General features: G+C 32.7%; 2 protein-coding genes across 5 annotated transcripts; both read right to left on the bottom strand.

Moving 5' to 3' along the window:
* Positions 1–447: 447 nt before the first annotated feature.
* Positions 448–7,039, bottom strand: LOC126700293 (uncharacterized). Its single transcript, XM_050398377.1, has 8 exons — positions 6,449–7,039; positions 6,090–6,229; positions 5,889–5,988; positions 5,643–5,741; positions 3,606–3,953; positions 1,802–1,894; positions 1,509–1,715; positions 448–1,011 (listed from the first exon to the last, which is right to left on the bottom strand). Exons 1-8 carry the CDS (start codon positions 6,797–6,799, stop codon positions 748–750), a joined length of 1,602 nt encoding a protein of 533 aa, XP_050254334.1. The 5' UTR covers positions 6,800–7,039; the 3' UTR covers positions 448–747.
* Positions 7,040–14,984: 7,945 nt separating this feature from the next.
* Positions 14,985–21,785, bottom strand: LOC126700292 (peroxisomal (S)-2-hydroxyacid oxidase GLO3-like). Of its 4 annotated transcripts, none has more exons than XM_050398374.1 (12): positions 21,643–21,785; positions 20,715–20,861; positions 20,519–20,661; positions 20,391–20,437; positions 20,243–20,320; positions 19,987–20,111; positions 19,716–19,773; positions 18,686–18,748; positions 18,291–18,360; positions 17,760–17,860; positions 17,281–17,385; positions 14,985–15,295 (listed from the first exon to the last, which is right to left on the bottom strand). In XM_050398374.1, the coding sequence occupies exons 2-12, from the start codon at positions 20,855–20,857 to the stop codon at positions 15,116–15,118; spliced, it is 1,113 nt and encodes a 370-aa protein (XP_050254331.1). In that variant the 5' UTR covers positions 20,858–20,861; positions 21,643–21,785; the 3' UTR covers positions 14,985–15,115. The 4 variants fall into 4 exon arrangements, with proteins under 4 accessions (XP_050254331.1, XP_050254333.1, XP_050254330.1 ...); XM_050398376.1 differs by having other exon boundaries at positions 20,519–20,643; XM_050398373.1 differs by having other exon boundaries at positions 21,639–21,710.

The following is a 21,785-nucleotide window of genomic DNA, read 5'->3' as shown; positions in this document are numbered from 1 at the left end:
GTTTTAGACATTTTAGAAAGTTGACCAAAATGATAATGTTTTTTTTTTTGGCTAGTGACTTAAACGATGATGTTCGAGGTTGAACTACCGCATCAGTGCCCAGAAAATATAAACAAAAACAAAAATAAAAGTTACTAAAAATAATAAGATACTGTGTGGCTAAACAGTCATTTCAGCGTCGGAATTTTTGGAATTTAAAAGTGGAAAGCTGGAATAATATTTGAAGAAATCATTTACACTCTTTATCTTATTTGCGGGTGTAATGTTCTCTGCTATGTTATCCCTTTATACTCCCATTTATCAGCAAAAACATAGTTTGATGCGATGACCAGTTGAATCGGGTGACTGCACACTTACAATAGCACAAGAAAAAGTTTATTCTCAACTACAGTTTCAAACATTGATTAGGGACAATCGCATAATTGGACAACGGCAAACTTGACATGATTAAACATTCCAACAACTTTCTATCAATTGTATTCCTAGAATTGTGTAAAACATTCAACAATTCTCTTAAAATCATGGAAGAGAAATCAAACGCTGAAGTTCATGTGATCATGTTGAGTTTTATACAAAATGATATATTAATAATAAGAAATTGCTATAAAACTCACGATTATTGAATATAATCGCATCCTAAGATCTTCAATAATCTATAATGCAAAAAAAAAAAAAAAAAAAAAAAAAAAAAAATCTCAGGGGTGTATTGCCCAGCCCAGCCCCGACCCCACTCCCTCTGTGGCAAACTTATAGCCCTTGTATTGATTCAAGATTGTATTTTTGCAAAGGCGAAGCTTCAGCCTGCCCATTATCTTGCAATTTTGGTTTCTTTATGGCATCAAGAGTTTGCAAATATTGGGAGGAAGCATTACGATTTGATGAAAGGCCAGGACTGCTAATTCTGCTGGCAAGGAAGCGGCGAATCAAGCCCCTGAGGAATGGAGCCATGGTGTCTGGTTCATGTTCCAAGTAGTACATGATTCCTCCCATACAAATACAAAATAAAAACACCTGTTACAGTTGAAAAGCATCAATTTGAGGAGTAGCAATATTAAAAAAATGATAATAATCAATTAACTAATAACCACAAGCAAAAAACTCAGTAGTACATGATTCCTCTCTCTCTCTCTCTCTCTCTCTCAACTTGACCCAATGTAGAGCACGTAGTTGAGTTCAGACAAATCATGAGCAGGACACCATACCCAGGCCCTTAAGATGATGACCATGGAATGACTCCTATCTGAAACTTCCATTTCTGAAGTAAGCGATAGATTGGCTAGTTCATAATGGCAAGATACTTCTTTTGTAATAACTGAGGATATAATTATACATCACACAAAGAAAATTGACAGGAGGCATCAAAAGACAGGCCCCAGAAACAACCCTGATTTACGATTTCAATTGATTTGGTTTGTTAACTAGTTTACTGAAACTGCATTCAGAAATGCATATTTCCTAAAACAATTAAAAATGCTTTCAGAAAAGTATGACAACAATTTTAGCAATACCTCTGCATTCTTGATATCTGGAAGCAGGTGGCGGTTCACTGAAATATACCACAGTGAATCTCCTGCTCGTGGAAGAACATACAAGGCAAGTTCACTGCGCCTAGCTTTTTTCTCCAATAATACAGAAAGGGCTGCCATACCGCCTGCGATCCAATACACAATCTTGTGGTCTTTTGATGCAACCTTTCTATGCAAGCATATCACTCCCTTGTATCACCCAAGCATCACAAAAGAACTAAGAACATGGTCATGAAAATTTAACCAAAGATGCAGATAAGGATTAAGACAGCTACCTGAAAAATTCCAACAAAAGCTGAAAGAAATGTTGTGGAGCGAACAGCCCCCTTAAGAGCAAGCCAGCAGGTACGAGCAGGGGCATCCATGAACTAAAATGGCATTATGTAACCAAAATTAATGACAACAATAACATTAATAACATTAATTTCAGAGATGAAAAAAGTCAACCAGGGCTAGTCTAAATGAAGTAAAATCCTCCCAATTTAAACATAAGGCAGAAATTGCTATCCATTGCTTCAAAATGAAGTTTATTTTTTCCTGGTTTCTAATCATCAAAATAGAGCATATACTACCACATAAACATACCATGTTATATATTTACAAAATGAATTCGACATAAGAAGCATGGAACTTTATATTAGCAAGAATATCACAATTATTATCCTCTTCTACTTATAGAGATGATATCCCCAAGAGAATAGGCCAGTCTGGTTGGTTCTTTGCACGTGATTTAGGTGTCAATGTATGCATCCCATGGAAAAAAATACAATGTCACACACAAAAGGCATGTGGAATGACAGTATCATGGGTTTATAGTACATTCAGTACATATGTAAAATAAGCACTGAAATCACACCTAGATACCAAATGTCACATAAATAAACCACATATTATCAAAATGGGCCAACTGAAATTGAGAATCAGAATACAGGACTCCACAATTTTGACCAAAACCCCAACCACTATGCAATAATCATCCTACAGTTTTATCATACTACTAGAGTTCAACTAATGCAAAATTTGAGATATTTGATTCAAGTAGACATTTTTTACAATTATATTTCCAATAATATCACTGATTGCAATGTTCTTTATGCAGCCACAGCACACAAAGAAAGATTCTAAAATTCAGGATAAACCCCAATTCAAAATTTAAATACATGGAGGTTCAGAAAGAACAAATCATAAATATAGAAGCAATCTTTATCCATGTAGGTAACACTATCTTTCCCCATCTTTGCCCCTAGCAGTAATATAGGCTAAAAGAACAGAGATGATTGTGGTGGTGATGTTCATTTCTGACAAATAATGTCCATGAAGACAGTTGCATGCCAAAAGATGTGATGGTAGTGTTGATGAAGCTGGAGAAGACAGTGATGTTGTAAATTGAAATATTATAGAAATATGGTAAAATCCATATAACTGGAGATGACAACACTGTTGTGAGGTCATGGTACAATTAGATAAAAGTTAGCAGTAATTTACGTAGGACTGGTGAGGTGTTGATGATGCAACAACTATCAAATGTGACACATGTTAAGGAAAAGAGCAAGGCCATGCACCAACACAAAGAATGCAAGAGAAAGTATAAGTGCCTTTCTCTAAAATCTTAAATACCAATCTACCATCCCATCCTACCAGAAGACATCTCTAGTAAAACCAATAACAATTTAATTCTCTCCATTATAATTCTGTTTACATATCTCTCCCACATCAGCACATCAGATATGCATTTAATCACATCATGGCAAGCTTAATATTCATATGCATTTTGGAAGACAAATGTGACATGGTGATCTACCATTAAAGTGAGTGGCACTTGCCTGGCATGTTAATTAGTCAACCCACTAACAGATCAAAATAGATCTCAACTAATAAACAGTACACCTCTTACAACTGTTTGAGAGTTATGGTTCTGCTTCAGCACAATAGATATATGAGGCCATCTCCACAACTATTTCCAACCATGTGAATTTACAGTATATATAAGATTGTCTATTTATCATTTTTCTTCTTTCAGCAGAAGCATAGAAAACTGAAGTTTAAAAGCAAAAGAAACAACTTGGATAAATAATGTACCTTTTGCAGGTGCAGAACAACAAATGGTACAAAGGTCAAAGAGAAGTAAAGTGGAAATGTTTTCCTGAATGTAGCTGATGCTGCATTTGCATTGTGAGTCAAACATGAATTTGTGTCTGGATGAATAACAGAACAAGGAATAATGGCGGGAAATTCTTCCAACTTTACATAGTTGGGATTCCTTCTGCCAGATAAGTAAGCAGAGAGTGAGGCCACATCAACTGGGAAACCTCTACAGCTGTCTCTTACAGCCTTGTATACAGGCCGTGCTACTGGCCCAGTCTTCTGAATGAAGTCTTGATATGATTTTGGCAAGCTCTCAGGACGCATTACAAATGAATACATAACCTGAAATGAGTTTATCAATCAATAAAATGATTATGGAAGATACAAAAGTAACTTATTAAAAGATATTTTGGAAAAAGCCCTACTAAGTGAAGAGGATTTGAGAAATTTGAATCAAATTCCAATCAATAGCTTAGATATAATAAGACCAGAATTTTAACATCTTTACACAAACAAATGAGCGCATGATACCATTACAAGCTCAGTGCAAGAACCAGAATTTCAAAGCGTGAAGAGAGTACTTACTTTATATCGTTACAGGGTTACAAAAACCTAATCACCACAGACCTCATATATTCTATAGCCAGCAAGACATCAGTTAATGAATCACAGGCCTTAGTATTGTTTAATGAACATGTGCAGACTCATGGGCCCCACATATAACATCTGAGATGTATTCTAATCCATCTCAAACATTACAAGTAAATAATTAAACAAGTGGAACATAGAATTATGCCAGTGGAATATAGGGTTAACATTTATAGAGTCAAGTTTTGGGTTTTAGAGCTATAGGACTTCGTTATGTGCAGTGACTAATAGTAGTTTTTTATAAATCCTCCTAAGATTTTTTCTTCCAGCCTATTATGGGTATTATATTGATTGTTATTAGTCTATGATATTCGAATAATTTCTAAAATTCCTACATTTGTTTTCTTAGAGATTAGACTTTGATCAACGAGTCTTATTCTATGACATCCTAGTATCCTACCATTTCAGAATAACATTTGCGGTATTGTTCATGGTTGCAAATCATGGTATTTGCTTGTTTGATTATGACAAAATTTTCCTAATTCAACAACACCACCTTAAATTGTTTCCTGACATCCTGCACCCTGCTTCTTTACAATTCTTTTAACTTCTTGCATGTGAAATCCACAAAAATGAAAAATCCAAATACATTCAAAATCAATGTTATAAACCATTTGTTATATATTTCCAAAAACTGAAATCCAAGTTCCGAAGCCCCAGCACCAAAAAAGCAATAGTGGAAAGGTTTCTAAAAAAGCAAATCTATCCTCCCAACTCACAAATGTTTGGGTTCCTCACTTTTTCATAGAGCATAAGCTAATATAAACTTGCTCACTAACTCAATTGACATCCTTTCTAAATCTTAACATTATCTTTGGCTCTCTACTGATCTGTGTAGGTTTCTTCTTGCTAAAACAGCTATCAGACTTTTACGCACAGAGAAAAATAAATCCATGCATACACATATTCCTAAACAATTGTTTGAAGCTCCCAACCATGCCATTATGAAATCACTCTGCCCTTGATCAGCTTACTGTTTGTTTATCTCTACATTTGCATTCAGCTTAGGCTGAATTCATTGACAAGATTTTACAAAACTGCCCAACACTCAATTCCATGACAGCATGGCTGGTCATATACCAGCCAATTAAATTTACCCTCCAATGTGATGTAGGCTGGTCACACTGCACTTATTGACTTCATTCTTCCAAAACTAATCCCAATGGCACCATCTATCCTCTCCTGCTCGTCTTAGCTATAATACAGTCAAAGTAACAATAATAACAGTCACTATCACCATGATGTTTCCATCAATCACAAATACTTCCATACTTTCTAGTTAAAAGCCATTCCACTAGCAATTATATAGTGAATTCAGGTCCGAATATTTTTTTTTACTCAAGTTATCTACAGCTTTACAAGTCAAAATGAACTTAATGTTACCTGTGCACATGCAAAAGCAAAGAGTAAAGAATCTCCATGCCTCCAATGGCTTCCCCAAAAGTGAAACTTGTTCTTTGACTTTGCAGAATTATAAGCACACTAATAGAATAAGACACAAAAACCATTAGGCTGGCGTGAAAAATCATAATCACAAGCAAAATAAAAACAAACAAACGATTCCTGATTCCTATTACTTAGCATAGCTCGTGAAAACTTAATTAGGTTATACACCATTTGTTCACAGACCTGGGCTAGCCTAGCCAAAAGATATAAAGCAAGTGTGCGCCTCCGATTAGAATCATCTAGGGCTAAAATTGACAAACCAGCAATTGAACCTGCTAAAATGCTGCTCCATCATCCCTCAAACAATGTCATAAATAAGGAACATGCATTATCATTGCAAATTGAACAAAAACAAAATTCATACTCTACGCACTGCAAACTTACGCATTGAATGGCGTCTCTTTCTTTCTCAATTTTCTCAACAAACATCTAAGAGCTTGATAAGATCCTGTAAAGCCACCGAAAAACAATCCGATTCGACAGGCTTCCTCTCTTACTATCAGATCTTTCTCTGACACAAGTTGCTGCAATCAAAACACAAACGCAAGCTCACACATTGTCCACAAATACAAGGCGATCGATGGATTATAGTTATTCAAATAATTCAAAATCGTTGCAGCTTCAATTTTTGAAATGAAAAACCCTAATTACAACGAAATTCTTGCACGATCACACAGAAACCAATCCAATTCAATTCACAACAAAAAAAGGACATGGAAAAGCGAGTAATTTACGAAAGTGACCTTGAGATCGATGAGGGAAGAGTAGGACTGGCGGCGAGCGAGCTTGAAAGCGCGGAGGAGGATGCCGATGCCGACGCGGACGCCATAGGAGAGGAGGAAGGTTTGGCAGAGGTTGCCGATGGCGTTGGCAACGCACGACGGTTCGTAGGCGGCATGGTCGCAGCAGGGCGGGCAATGCTGTGGCTGGTTGTGGTGGGGAGAGGAGCGGACGGCGGCTCCGGCCTTGCGCTGGCGGCGCTGGAGCTCCTCTATGGCTTCGCGGAGACGGTCCTCGGCTTCCCGGAGGCGGCGCTCGGCGTCGACGTTGTCTTGGAGTGGCGGCGACGGTGGAGACCCTGCTGCTGATGCCATTTTCGTCGCACAGTCACAGCGAGAAGAGAGAGAGAGAGAGAGAGTGAGAGAGGGGTTGGTTTGATCAGTAATTTATTTATTTTTCATTTTCTTAAGTTGGAAAATTTGCACGCGAGAGTCGAGAGAGAGAGAGAGAGAGAGTAGAGAAAGGGGAATGGGATTAAAAAAAGAAGAAGTAATGTCATGAAAGGAAGGTACAAGTCGTCGTCATCATTCTCGGTACCAGCCACATCAGTCCATCACCATATCTTATTCCCATCCATCCTATGATGTTTTGGCACCATTTTTGTCTTCTTCTTCTTCTTTTTTCTGTGGAAATGAAGAAATGTCCATTTAAAATTAAATAAATTTAAGATTTAGATTTTTCCAATCTCATTTTTTCTTTAAAAAAAGAAAGAAGATTTTGTCTCAGCTGTAGTTTAGTTTAATCATAGTCAAATTTTTATTACAGTTAAATATTATATGTTATGGTAAAATTTAAACTTCATATTTATTCGTTAATTGTCCATTTCACTTTGAAATGAAAAGAACCCAAATCCAAAAATATCGAAAGTTGGGAGGATTTGGATGTTAGAATCAAGTTATCAATTTCCTTTTTTGTCAATGTCTTGATTTGTCCATTGATATCTATATATATATATATATATGTGTGTGTGTGTTAGAATCAAGTTGTCAATTTCTTTTTTGTCATTGTCTTGATTTGTCCATTGATATATATAAATATATATATATATATATATATATATATTAATTTTGGAATATCTTCTGTTAAAAATTAAAATGATATATTTTGGTATCCATTTATTTTTGAGAAAAAAAAGTTATTTTATAATATATATTTATGTATCTTTAATACAAAATAACTAAACATAATTATTCATTGTATCCTACTTTATCATATCATTTATATATATATATATATATATATATATATATATATATAGTAAGGTTCAAGTTACACCTGATGTAATTCTAAGTAATGTTATATCACCTAATAATTTGTTATTAAATTCATATTTTAAGAGTCCTACTATTGAATTACATGTTTTATATGTGCTTAACATGCATGCCAATTTTCATGCTAATCGGATATTATTTACCATATGATTCATAAACTCATCTTTTATGAATTATTTTAAATTACAAAAACTTGAATTTAAATAATTGATTGATAATATGGCTATTAATCTTTGATCACCGTGAAATTTTGCAAGCATGGAGAGTATATGAATATAATATAATCCAACAGTAGATTTATCAAAATTCGCATCTAATAATAAGTTATTAAGTGTTGTAATATCGCTTAAAGTTACACCAAGTGTAACTTTAACCCAACTCATATATATATATATATATATATATATATATATAATGTATATAGTGATGATGTGGGAAAATATGGGATCATCAAGTTAGTACAATGCACAAAAAAGTTCAACAAAATATATATGAGATTCAAGTGATAACCTAATAAATGACATTCTTTTTTGGTGTCTCATATATGTAATTTGAGACTGAACCCCACTTCCCCCTCCCTCATGCTATCTAGTAGTATCTACCTATCAGGGGAAAAAAAAAGTTCAACAAAATTTAATATTCTCTTCCTATTTTATTTACTTGTAATCTCATGCATATACATGGATATACTTAAAATATACTAACTTCATCATTCATGCTTTGCACGTGAGATGAGGCTTTTATTTTATTTATTTTGAATTTAATGTAATTTTTCCATTTGAATTTATTTATTGTTAGTGAGGCTACACAGGAAGAGATTTTTAAGAAACTAAAATTTAGAATTTGAAATAGAGTAAATTGTTGGGTTTAATGTGTTCTAGTTTTCAGGAAAAAAAATTATCAAACGTGCGTGAGATATATTTAAATAGAGACTACGCTAGCTTTTAGGAAAAAAGTTTCTCAGGTTTTTTTTTTTGTTAAATTACAATTTTAACCCTATTTTTTAAGAATAAGGATTAAAGGACGGACGAGTTCATTAGGTTGGACTACTATGTGCCAAGTTCTCCATTAACTACTATGGAACACAAGTCCAACTGAGGTAACTTCCATGGCGGTTATGGAAGTTACCTCCAAATCCTCCGGACTCCTCGACAATAGGAACGGTTATTAAACAGATAACCGTTTCACACATGTTATATAAGTACTCTTCGATGAGAAGGTAAGGATTTCATCCAGACATTTATTTCAGAAATCATTTCTTTCTTATTGGGAATTACAAATTCATTGACTTCATCATTGGAGGACTTTTGGCCAGTCCCCACCGGTCCCCTCTGACTTAGTATTTGTTTTCAGGATCAAGCCCTAAGATCATCAGCGCCCGAGACTTATCAACCTATTGATTTCCAAGGAACTATCAGTTTGGAAATCAGTAGGTTGATAAGTCTCGGGCGCTGATGATCTTAGGGCTTGATCCTGAAAACAAATACTAAGTCAAAGGGGACCGACCAAAAATCCTCCGATGATGAAGTCAGTGAATTTGTAATTCCCAGTAAGAAAGAAATGATTTCTGAAATAAATGTCTGGATGAAATCCTTACCTTCTCATCGAAGAGTACTTATATAGCATGTGTGAAACGGTTATCTGTTTAATAACCGTTCCTATTGTCGAGGAGTCCGGAGGATTTGGAGGTAACTTCCATAACCGCCATGGAAGTTACCTCAGTTGGACTTGTGTTCCATAGTAGTTAATGGAGAACTTGGCACATAGTAGTCCAACCCAATGAACTCGTCCATCCTTTATTAAGGACGAACGAGGCTATTAGGGATGACTTTCCCTTGTGTATTTACTTTTTCTAAATTTCGTGTAGAGCTTGTCTGTCCAAACGATTATGAGGATGGACAAGCTTCTCATGGGACCTCGTTTGTCCAAAGACGAACGAGGTCATTAAGGACACTTGGGATGATCACCTCATGTGCTTGGTTCGTCCTAATTGGTCTTTCAATGGATGAGCCATATGGACGGGTTTAGGAGTTGGTGCTTTTTTGTAACACCATCATAAATATTATTGATAGTCATTCTTATTTTTTTTAACTCTTTAAAAAGTCTTGTAAGAATATTATTAGGTAGAAAATGTAAATTGTCTATTTATTTTTAAATTTTTTATGTTCATTAATTCTAAACTCTTTGATTTTTATACACAATAACTTACTTGGATGGATATTTATGATGTGGTCCCACATTTGACTCCAAAATTAAGAAATAAAACTCTTTCTAAAAATAAATAATTTAGGACACATGGTGCAAAATTGGACTTTAATTGTAGAATCTAATTGGATTTTCTCTAAGTTTTACATATATATATATATATATATATATGGCCAAAATGGGCATTTGCTCATGTTCTGAAACTATTTAGCAAAATGCCCCTGTTTTAAACTCGATTTTTTAAAAATTGAGTTTCAATGAAAAACTCGATTTTTAGAAAATCAAGTTATGTGAAATCAAACTTTAAAAAAAAAAAAAACATGGAACTCAAGTTCCATGTGAAATTTCTCACATTACTCGATTTTCATCAAATCAAGTTTTTCATTGAAACTTGATTTTCTAAAAATCGAGTTTCAAAATAGGGGCATTTTGCTAGATAATTTCAGAATATGAGCATTTTACATCTTTTGGGTGAAAGGGGCAAATGCACATTTTGGCCTATATATATATTTATTTATATATATGAAATTTGATCATTATAGTAGTTTTTAATCGGTATATATTATTATTTTGTTTGTACTTGGAATTATCTATTATATCATCTAAAGAATTTTAGATGACAATATTCTAATAGAACATGTAAATAACTAAATATATGATGTTTTATACGAAATAATTACACACACACACACACATATATATATATATATATATATATATTTTGAGTCCGAATTTGGTAAGGATAAGGTGTAAAACCTATGTTTTATACTATCCAATAAGTAATTGCCACATCAACATTTTACTTAAAATTCAATACATCCTGCCACACCTAATAACATCTTAATAAACTCCCAATTTGGTTGAATTTATATATGGGTATTAGAATTGATAATTGGGTGTGATTTTGTTTATTCTTAAATGAGTTTGAATTTGGTAAGGATGTGGTGTAAAACTCATTTTTTAAACATCCAATAATAAATTTCCATATCAACCTTTTACTTAATGAGAAATACACCCTTCCACACCTAATAACATCTCAATTAACTCTCACCTTAATCAACGTCTTTGATTTCAGAACAAACTTAAACCCAAATATCATCCTTTCCTATCAAAAAAAAAAAAAAGAAAAAAAAGAAAAGAAAAAAAGAAATCTCATCATTTCCAACATCGTTGCTCAAGTTTTAATTTTTCAAATCTAAAATCTCATCGTTTGCAGGTTTACTCAAGTTTTAATTTTTCTTGATTTTTTCTTTTTCCCAAAATCGTTCTCAATTGTTCCCATCGTTCATTGGAAACTTTTAGGCTCATAATAAAATTATTATCAAAGAAAAAAGAAAAGTAATTACCCTGATATAGGAGACACTTAATGGATATGAAAAGAGAAGAAAAGTAATTCACTTGCTCTAACAATTTATGGATAAAACTCAATAACACAAGAAACACAAATGGAAAACACAATAAACCATATAGGAGGCACTTATATTCATTGAGACTTCAATGTAAATGTTTCAATAGCAACTCAACCTTGACAATGGAATACATGACTTCAATGTACATATCTATATCAATAGACACAATAAACCCCTTCAATAAAAGACAGGATTTTATGTTAACTATGTAACAACAAACAAAATTGTGTGCAAACCCACTGTCAAGATTTGAATACTGTTAAGATAGACCTTCAAATATAGCAAATATAGCAAAACAGACCTTCAAGTGCTGTATTCCACTATCAAGGTTTGAATAGTGACTGGCGAATTGATGTGGCAAAGAACGGAGGTCCAATGAGGTTTGTGACAGGAGATAGAGGAGCTGAGGAGGTAGATGAGATTTTAGGGACTCTTTTTCACATCTAGTATGATAACATGAGATATGTGTTTTTATTTTTTTTATTTTTTTAAAGATGTTATTAGGTGTATTAGAATGTATAGATTTTACAATGAGTTTTAAGTAAAAAGTTAATGTGGCATGTCCTGGCTGGTGTAAACCAAAGGGTTTACACCCATCCTTATTGAATTTATTCTCTTCTTAAATATGTGATAAGATGATGTGATATGTTGGGATTTGAGAGGTAAAATATGAGTTTTATTTCACATCCTTACAGATTTTTTATTTTTTTTTATTTTTTATTTTATTTTATGGAGAAAGACATCTTTACAGAATTTAATTTCATATATTTTTAAAATATTTATAGAATTTAAACTCAATTAAAAAAATTGAGTTAGATATTTTACTTCATAGGCTTTAGATATTTTACTTCATAGGCTTTTCCAACTTACGAGTCTACTTTTGAATGGTTAACAAAAAAGTAATAAGAAATTTAATTGTCATGCTTTTGATGTGCTCCCATAGCATTCATTGTCACATGAGTTTCTACTTTTATTTATTTATTTATTTATTTATAATTATTATTTAGCTTTTGCATTTTTTTAAACAAATAATATGAAAAAAAGTGGGCTTTCAAGCTGGGGCAACATTTCAAGAAGTTAACAAGAAATCAAAAAGATTTTATTTTATATTATATATAGATATATATGGAGAATTTCTTTACTTACCCGTGTAATATGGGAAATTATTGTATACTCCCGTATAACCATAAATGTATACTCTCTCATCTCACATGAATGGTAAGTCCCACTAATTAAATTCATTGTGAGACCTACCATTCATGTGAGAGGAAGACCTACGCATTTATAGTCAGGGAGTACCTAATCATTTTCCGTGTAATATATGTACGGAAAAGTTTAACAAAAAAATTCACATATAACACGCATTTAGTTAATAAATATTAAAAAATAAAAGTCAAATTAGATAATTTATATAAAATAAATAATTTAATTAGAACTTGTTCAGGGAAGATCTAATATAATTTAATTAAGATTGTTTTGGTGTTCGGTTGCTTTATCAAAGAAAGTTGAATTCTAATTAGTTTAATCATTGATTATTAATTGGCATTTATTATGATTTTGCTTGTACTTGGAATTATCTATTATATCATTTAAAGAATTTTATATGACAAGATTCTAATAGAACGTGTAAATATATGAGGTTTTATTCGAAATTCTTACATATATATATATATATATATTTTTTTTTTTTAAATACTTATAGAATTTAAACTCAATTAAAAAAATTGAGTTAGATATTTTACTTCATAGGCATTTCCAACTTACAAGTCTTCTTTTGAATGGTTAACAAAAAAGTAATAATAAATTTAATTATTATGTTTTCGATGTGCTCCAGTAGCATTCATTGTCACATGAGTTTGTGGTTTTATTATTATTATTATTATTATTTTTTATAATAAATTTTTTAGCTTTTAAATTTTCTTTAACAAATAATATGAAAAGATGTGGGCTTTCAAGCTGTGGCAACATCTCAAGAAGTTAACAAGAAATCAAAAACATTTTATTTTATATTATAATATAGATATATATGGAGTATTTTTTTACCCGTGTAATATATGTATGGAAAAGTTTAACCCCAAAAAAAAAAAAAATCATATATAATACACATTTAGTTAATAAATATTAAAAAATAAAAGTCAAATTAGATAATTTATATAAAATAAATAAATAATTTAATTAGAACTTGTTTAGGGAAGATATATGTAATATAATTTAATTAAGATTTTCTTGGTGTTAGGTTGCTTTATCAAAGAAAGTTTTTTGATCAGAGAAAGTTGAATTCTAATTAGTTTAATCATTGATTATTAATCGGCATTTAATATGATTTTGTTTATACCTGGAATTATCTATTATATCATTTAAAGAATTTTAGATGACAAGATTCTAATAGATCACGTATAAATATATGATGTTTTATACGAAATTCTTACATATATATTTTTAAAATACTTATAGAATTTAAACTCAATTAAAAAATTGAGTTAGATATTTTACTTCATAGACTTTTCCAACTTATGAGTCTACTTTTGAATGGCTAACAAAAAAGTAATAAGAAATTTAATATTAATGTTTTTTATGTTCTCCAATAGCATTCATTGTCATATGCCTCTTTTTTTTTTTTTTTTTAAGTTTTTTCATTTTCTTTAACAAATAATATAAAAAAAATGTGGGCTTTTTTCAAGCTGTGGCAACACTTCAAGAAGTTAACAAGAAATCAAAAAGATTTTATATTATATTATATATAGAGATGCTACATCTACAACATTTTTACGACAAATCACAGGTAGTTAGTTGTTATTGGTTCAAATTTGAAATTAATACTAAAATTACTTTTTTGCCCTAACAATAACAACCAGTAACAACCTGCCACTTAAGATTTGTTGTAAAAATATTGTAGACATATCATTTCTCATATATATAGAGTATTTCTTTACCTGTGTAATATATGTATGAAAAAGTTTGACAAAAAAAATTCATATATAATACACATTTAGTTAATAAATATTAAAAAATAAAAGTTAAATTAGATAATTTATATAAAATAAATAATTTAATTAGAACTTGTTTAGGGAAGATCTAATATAATTTGATTAAGATTTTTTTTGGGTGTTGGGTTGCTTTATCAAAGAAAGTTCAATTATAATTAGTATAATCATTGAAGGAATACTATTCCTGACCTAAGTAAGCAAGGATACTCATGGTTACTTTCTAGTACTTAGGAAATCCATAATATATATATATATATATATATATATTTTTTTTTTACATGATAGAAATTCTATTCTAACCTAATCTAAGTGTATTGTGTATATGTGTGTGAAGTTTCATTCTGGAGACTTGAACCTCGGATTTTACCCTCCATATCCTACAAGCACTTATATTTGTGGAGTGACTACCGCACCAAAGGTGCATAACGGTTCCATAACATAATTTTATTTAGGAATATTGTGGTATGTTTGGATGGCATGATGTGGGCATTTGAATTTGGACTTGAATAATTAAAATACAAATATTTTGTTTGGACAGTTTACAAAAGGTTAAGGATTTGAATTTGATAAATCCACCATTTTATAAGTTTAAAACCATTGAATTTGAAATAACACCTAAAATCAATGTATTTGAAATCAAAGCATTTCAAATCTATTAATTTAAAACCCATATCCAAATTCAAGTCCAAGTTTCCAAACGCAACCATGATGATCTAAATAATTTTTCTCAAAAATATTGTTAACGCTTTAACATTTTATTAGAGCATTGAATGGAGTCTTTCACGCTCTGTCCTCACATGCCTTCTAGTGATATCCTTCACACTAGGACAGCCAGATAAAGCCATGGTGAGCTCAAGTTCATCCTTCAGCATTTGGATAACTTGCCTCACCCCATATTCTCCCTTAGCCGCTAGTCCATAGATAACAGGCCTTCCAATCTGCGATTACATATGTAGATTACAATAAACTTAAGAGAGCAATGATTAAGCATAGTGATACTTCTAATTCTTCATATGTGACATGTTTGTTATGACTTATGAGTGTATGTGTGAGTATTGAATTCATCATCAAAGAAACATAAATGGATGGAACAGTTGATATACATAATTAAACATAAAAGGATGGAACAGTTGGTATACATAGTTAAACCTATTAGTTTAAGTTTTTGGGTTAAGCTTTGTGAAAAAAAAAAAGTTTTTGGCAATCAACGTTGCAACGAGTTCTTGAAGAAAGACCAAAGAGCTTCTTACAGAATTCGATGTGCTCAATGACAATGTCGATGAACAGTCAAATCGGTTCGTGAGAGCATGAGAAGGAGGCTGAGATGACCAGGAAATCAAATATTCGATTGGCATCTAACTCCACCCTTGACAACAAGTTTATTTTATTTTGTGTAAAGAAAACAAAGAGATAAAGATAAAGAACACATGAAATTAACGTGGTTCAACCTTTCCCTCCCTCACTATCCCTCCACCCCACAAAAGAAAAAAAAAAGGCACGTTAGACAGATTTATTGGTTTAGGGGCCCCTTAAGCAGTAAGTTGAAAAAGATGACTGGCAATTCCATTAGCTCAGTATGATAGAGCTGCATCTCTAAAAACCATCAGTTGGATGTAGAGACATCTATTGACACTTTGAAACTCACACAATGGCAGTAAAACGAGTGCATGACAGCAAAATAGTTAAGCAATTACATTGCGGCGGGCGGAGCATGGCCCCCCCAAAATTTTGATTTCTTCTACTGTTAGGCTATGAGTCTGATAGCAAAAAATAAGTAAAACGCTATGGCCCCTAGAAAATAATGACCGGCCCTCCCAATTCTTTCTAGGATCTCTACTTAGTCCAATAGATAACCCAAAGTCCTCAAATAAAATACTAGTTAGCTCTCGCAATTGTCCAAATGATTTGCTGTCAATCCAAATATCCAATAGACAATAATCCACACCCTCAAAATATCATCTTTTACCACTCATTTTCAAACAAAAATTTACTCTTTTTTTTTTTTCATCATTCTCAATCTCAAGAAGCCACCTACGGGATTCTCAAAGAAAATAGAAGTAATCACTACTACTTTTTCTCCTCCTGGTACAAGCCTACAATGCCTCATGTTTCTTTACTCTCATTGTTGATTGCTCTAAACACATTAACTCTCTTCTCAATAAGGGTAGAAATCAAATAAACTCCTTTCATCTAAAAAAACTATATCTATTTGCAATCACTACTACTTTTTCTCCTCCTGGTACAAGCCTACAATGCCTCATGTTTCTTTACTCTCATTGTTGATTGCTCTAAACACATTAACTCTCTTCTCAATAAGGGTAGAAATCAAATAAACTCCTTTCATCTAAAAAAACTATATCTATTTGCTTTCAATTCCAGCTTCTTCTTGTGTCTCAGTATTTCAGGTTTGTTTCTTTCTTCAACATCATATGGGCATTTAGATTTATGCTTTTTATATATATGATAATGGTCATTTAGTTTTATGAATATGCATTGTTTATTAAGTTGTTCAATTTGTTGTATTGCTATATGATAATATATTATCTCTCTCTCCATATCATCATTTTTTTTTAAAAAAAATTTGAAATTAGGAGCTGAATAATTCATTAAAAAATAAGAAAATTTTCAATGTTATGGATAATGATGGGTTGATGGTGCTTAAAGTAAAAGTATGCAAATTTTTGTATATGTGTATGGTAAAATAGACTACCTTTTGTACTTCCATTAATATTTAAGAATATGACAATATATCAAAGTTGATCATTTTTTATTTATAAATTTATGAATTATGATTTTTCTATCAATATTGCAATTTGGCCCCCCAAGTACGAATTCCTGGCTACGCCCCTGTGACATTGCCAACATTGCATATGAAATAAATAAGATGTTTGCAGAATTAAATAGTTTGTGTTGGAGAGCTTACAAGGACGGCTTGTGCACCAAGGGCTAATGCCTTGAAGACATCTGTTCCTCGCCGCACTCCTCCATCAAAGAAAACAGGAATTCTCCCTCCAACAGCTTGAACCACCTGGAATCAAAAGGTACAACAATATCATCAGACATGTGACTAACCTTGCTGATTAAACTTTCCTTCCCAATGAGCATTATGTTCTGTATACTAGTAACAATACATGAATCCAAAAAAAACAAGTCCTGTGCAGGAATGCATGAGCATTTACATTTTCTGTATTGAAATGCTAATAATTCCTACAAATTGTTATGTTGAGGATGTCTTGCTATGAAATAACCACCTGCAAGCTTTCCCTATATATATATAAAAGCAGAAAGATGCAATGTGTCTGCAACTAAAACCCAATATCCGTGTCTTACACACCAACAAACTAATTGAGTAGAGAGGAGAGACAGTCTTTCTTTTGCTAAACAGTAGAGATAGAGCCCCACCTCTTCCAGAACAGTAATAGTAGCAGGAGCATAATCAAGCTGGCGACCACCATGGTTGGAGACAACAATCCCAGCAACACCTACTTTTACAGCCTTTATTGCTGCCAATAGTAATGCATCAAATGTTAAGGATGTTTGAATAATGAACTGGAATCTGAAATGAAAACAATGTTATGACTTTCAGGGATCTGAGTATTTAAAGGATTTATAAAAAAATAAAGAGAGGGTTGAGGATAATAAGAAAATAAAGACTACTTGGTTAGTATGATTAGCAGTGCTCGGTGCTCCTATACTTGAATTTCCAAAGAAAAAAAAATGATTTTAAAGAGTTTCCTATATAAGTATAATCATTAAATAAGAAGAAATAGAATCTTAGAATCGAGAAGTTAAGACTTTCAATTGGTATAATAAATAAGAACTGAAAGTTTCACTCAAAGGCAGAGAAGGGTCTTCCTTTTTTGTGATTAAAGGGAAGTAGTGTGGGGGAGATGAAGTGAAGAGACGTGACCGTCACAAGTAGAGCTATCTTACCATCTTCACGAGTAAGTAGTCCCTTGATAAGGATTGGCATGTTTGTAATTGTACTTAACCATTCTATGTCCTGCAGATGTTATGATGCACTAATTAAACCATGGTTCAAGAGTGCACCCCAGCCAACACTATTAAAGAGTACAAAATATGTCCTTTACAGTAGTTGTAGTAGATTTCAGATATTTCATATTTGCATTTATCTAATAACTTATGGCATGTCTTTTTTTCCCACCCATTAAATGTCTTATCCCTAATCAATCATAGGTCCCTGACATGAAACTATGAGACTTTGCCAACTAAGCAGAATGGAATCTTTGTAACTGACACAACTAATCTTTTCTGACATATTTCAACAAGCATAACACTAGCAAATCATAATATTTTCTCGTATATACCTTCCAACAAAAGGAAGCATCCTTCGTTTCTTTTGCAACAGCTGCTAAATTTGAACCATTATCCTGCAAAAGTTTAGTTTTGGAATTGTTGTAATTACGAACTTTAGTGTATGAGTTTAAATAATCACAACACTTCCAGAGTACATGATAGACATATAAAATAATTTGCATCTCATATCTTATGTCATGTCTTTTCCCCACCCATAAACCTCCCTATCCCTAATCAGTCCTATATCCCTGCTATGGAGACCATGAGACTTTGCTAGCTAACCTATTGCAAAATATTTACTGGTCCTTCATAATTGACATATCGAACCTTTCCTGACACATTAAAACAAGCATATCAGAAGGTAATAACATAGTGCTGGTTTATACCTTCCACCAAAAGGAAGCATCCTTTGCCTCTTTGGTAAAAGCTTCTAAATCTGAACCACTATCTTGCAATAGATTAATTTTGGAATAATTGTAACAATTTTAGTCTATGAGTTTGAATAACCAATAGCAATTCTACAATACAATTTTAGCAATAGTATTTGTAAAATATTATGAATTTCTGTTTGATTGTGGTCAGAAGGGTCCCGAGGACAGAAATACATGATAGAGATATTTCTCTATTACATTCTTAACAATTTAAATGCTAGTTTGGGCAAAAGCAGACAAAGATGCCATATCCCACATACTGATAATTGGTGAGGTAGTGACATGTGAACCACAGATAAGAATGTTAATCCATTTATGATAGACAATTAGACATAGGACACTCCATGCATGTTTGAGATTCACTCCTTCGTGTACCTTGTACTTTGAATTTATTCATATTGATAAATGGTATTGCTGCATAAGAACTGATCACTTGTTTCTTTACAGATTAATGGAGATTTTTTTGCCATATCAAAGGAAAATATGATATGATACTGTTAAAGCAACGTATTTTTTCAAAGAAGATATTAGACACCTTGGAAGAAGAACCTCTTCATTCTAAGCTTAGCTGTTAAATTTAGATTCAAAAGTATAGAAATATTCCACTCACAGAAGAAGCTTCAAGTGATAAGAAACGCTCTGTATTCTTCAGTTTAGGTAAAATCATTCTGCAGAAATTATCAAAATTGTGTTTCAAATGAGATGCATAAGACATAGCTCATTGCATAGATACAAGAGACAAATAAATAAGATATCTTCTGTTATTAGAGTTCAAATTCGTGTCCTGTCTCCTTTTTAAGAGCTGTTTATGCCAAACTTTTCTGGAAATCAAATTAATTGTGCTTGCACACAGAAGGAAAAGGAGTGAGATGATATTTCACTTGTTCTTTATGTCTGCCTCCTTTCGTCCAACTCTGGGAGAATCAGCAGTTAGGACAAGAGCCTTGTATCCATTTCTCTCTGCTCTCTGCACCAACAGAGCTGATAAATCTCGCCTCTTGTATACCTATTCGTAAATGGTAATCAAATTTCAGTGTGTGTTTCTACCAAACAAATAATAATAATAATAATAATAACACATAAGGAACAGATAACAACAAAAATTGGAATAATAAGAGATCAAGAAGAATACAATACATATATTTGAAAGAACCGAACAGCATTGCAGCTGGAAGCAACCTCCTCCAAAGTGCAAGAAGATGTGAAGGATAGAGCCTGCAGTAAAAGATAACTTAATTAGTCTGCAACACCTTTTGTAAGTATGACAAATTTGTTGTATTAATACCATTATAGTTTTACATGCGGCGGCTGCTCTGGCTGTAACAACCTCTCCTGAAACAAATAGCAAGTAATATAAGCATTTGGCAGGGGGAAAGGAATCTCAACCAAAGTCTTTTTTAGAGGACTTTAGACCTTCAGGGTGTGCCAACTTATGCAAGGAAGTTGGAGCTATCAGAATGGGTGCCGATATATTGTACCCCAATACATAAGTTGACAAATCTATTCTACTGACATCCACAAGAACTCTAGGCCGAATCCTGAGAAAACAATGAAAACTGATTGGGAAAATGCCATAACCCACTTTGCCCTATTAAGACTAGCACATTACATGATTCTACGAAATGCTTCCATGTTCTCTTCTAGCGTGTACTGATCCTCAGCTCCCCCAGCATAGAAGTCATAATACATTTTTGGAAGGGCTTGCCTAGCCAATTCTTGAAACTCGTTCAAGTTAACTGGTTCACCCACCATTGTCCTGGAAACAGACATGAGCATTAGTTTTTGTTTACGTTCTAGTGATCTAGTACTGGATGCAGTCTCAGGAGACTACACCATATAAAGACACTGATTATAATAGGTGCCATACTTGCAAGAATTTCCTAAAATAGGTGATGCTCCTGTTTAGGGCCTCAAAACTTTTGCTTGAAAGAAGTTGCTTATATTATAAGATAACCGCAATCCAGTTTTGAGGCAAAGTTAGGTTCCCAAGCAACTCAAAATTTCTTGCAGAAAGTAGCACATTCTGGTACTTTGATTTTTTTTTGCTTTGTGCATTCTGGTACTTTGATGAACCATAATCAAAGCCCTTGACAAATGTTAGAATATATATACACATATATAATGTGTGTGTGTCTATGTATGTATAGAGAGAGCTAGTTGCACAGCCTGTAAAATCGCAGCCATAATTGTGATTTCACCATTTTAACTAAAATTGTATTTTCGAAACATGATTTCAGCTTGTGTGCACATACACATTATTTTTGATAATCATTACTCTTTCTCTCTCTCTCTCTCTATATATATATATAATTCCTGTAGTGTCTATATCTAGTAGATGATCTACAGAGCAAGGCAGATCTAAAAGATTGAACATAGCACTAAAATAAGTAGCATCCAACCAACTGAAAGCCAAAAAGTAGTTCAAAACCAATAAAAAGCATGATGACCCATTAAAGTATTACAACCATTTATTCCTTCGAGCTCAAAAGATATTCAAGTAAGTTGATCAAGATCAAAGATAAGCAGCACATACATACCAACGAGAACTGGGAAAGCACTGTAGTAATACTGTAATAGATAGAGTCTGAACGATTGCTGCAAGTTTCAGGCAATGATTTTTTGACTATAAAGTTTATATTAGAGGGGAGTAAGAGCAACGATCAGAATATTCCCAGCTGGC

Source organism: Quercus robur, chromosome 9 (genome assembly GCF_932294415.1).
Source record: "Quercus robur chromosome 9, dhQueRobu3.1, whole genome shotgun sequence".
Classification (NCBI taxonomy): domain Eukaryota; kingdom Viridiplantae; phylum Streptophyta; class Magnoliopsida; order Fagales; family Fagaceae; genus Quercus; species Quercus robur.
This window is presented reverse-complemented; position numbering and strand designations above follow the sequence as displayed.

Coding starts and splice junctions, on each gene's coding strand:
- LOC126700293 (XM_050398377.1), bottom strand. CDS start 6,799: ATGGCATCAGCAGCAGGGTCTCCACCGTCGCCGCCACTCCAAGACAAC. Junction 3,954..5,642: donor TTGCTTTTGCATGTGCACAG/GTAACATTAAGT, acceptor AACTCATTTCAG/GTTATGTATTCATTTGTAAT. Junction 1,716..1,801: donor CTTTTGTTGGAATTTTTCAG/GTAGCTGTCTTA, acceptor GGGTGATACAAG/GGAGTGATATGCTTGCATAG.
- LOC126700292 (XM_050398373.1), bottom strand. Junction 20,662..20,714: donor GAAGCATTTCGTAGAATCAT/GTAATGTGCTAG, acceptor TTTCCCAATCAG/TTTTCATTGTTTTCTCAGGA. Junction 18,749..19,715: donor TATCACTTGAAGCTTCTTCT/GTGAGTGGAATA, acceptor AAACTTTTGCAG/GATAATGGTTCAAATTTAGC.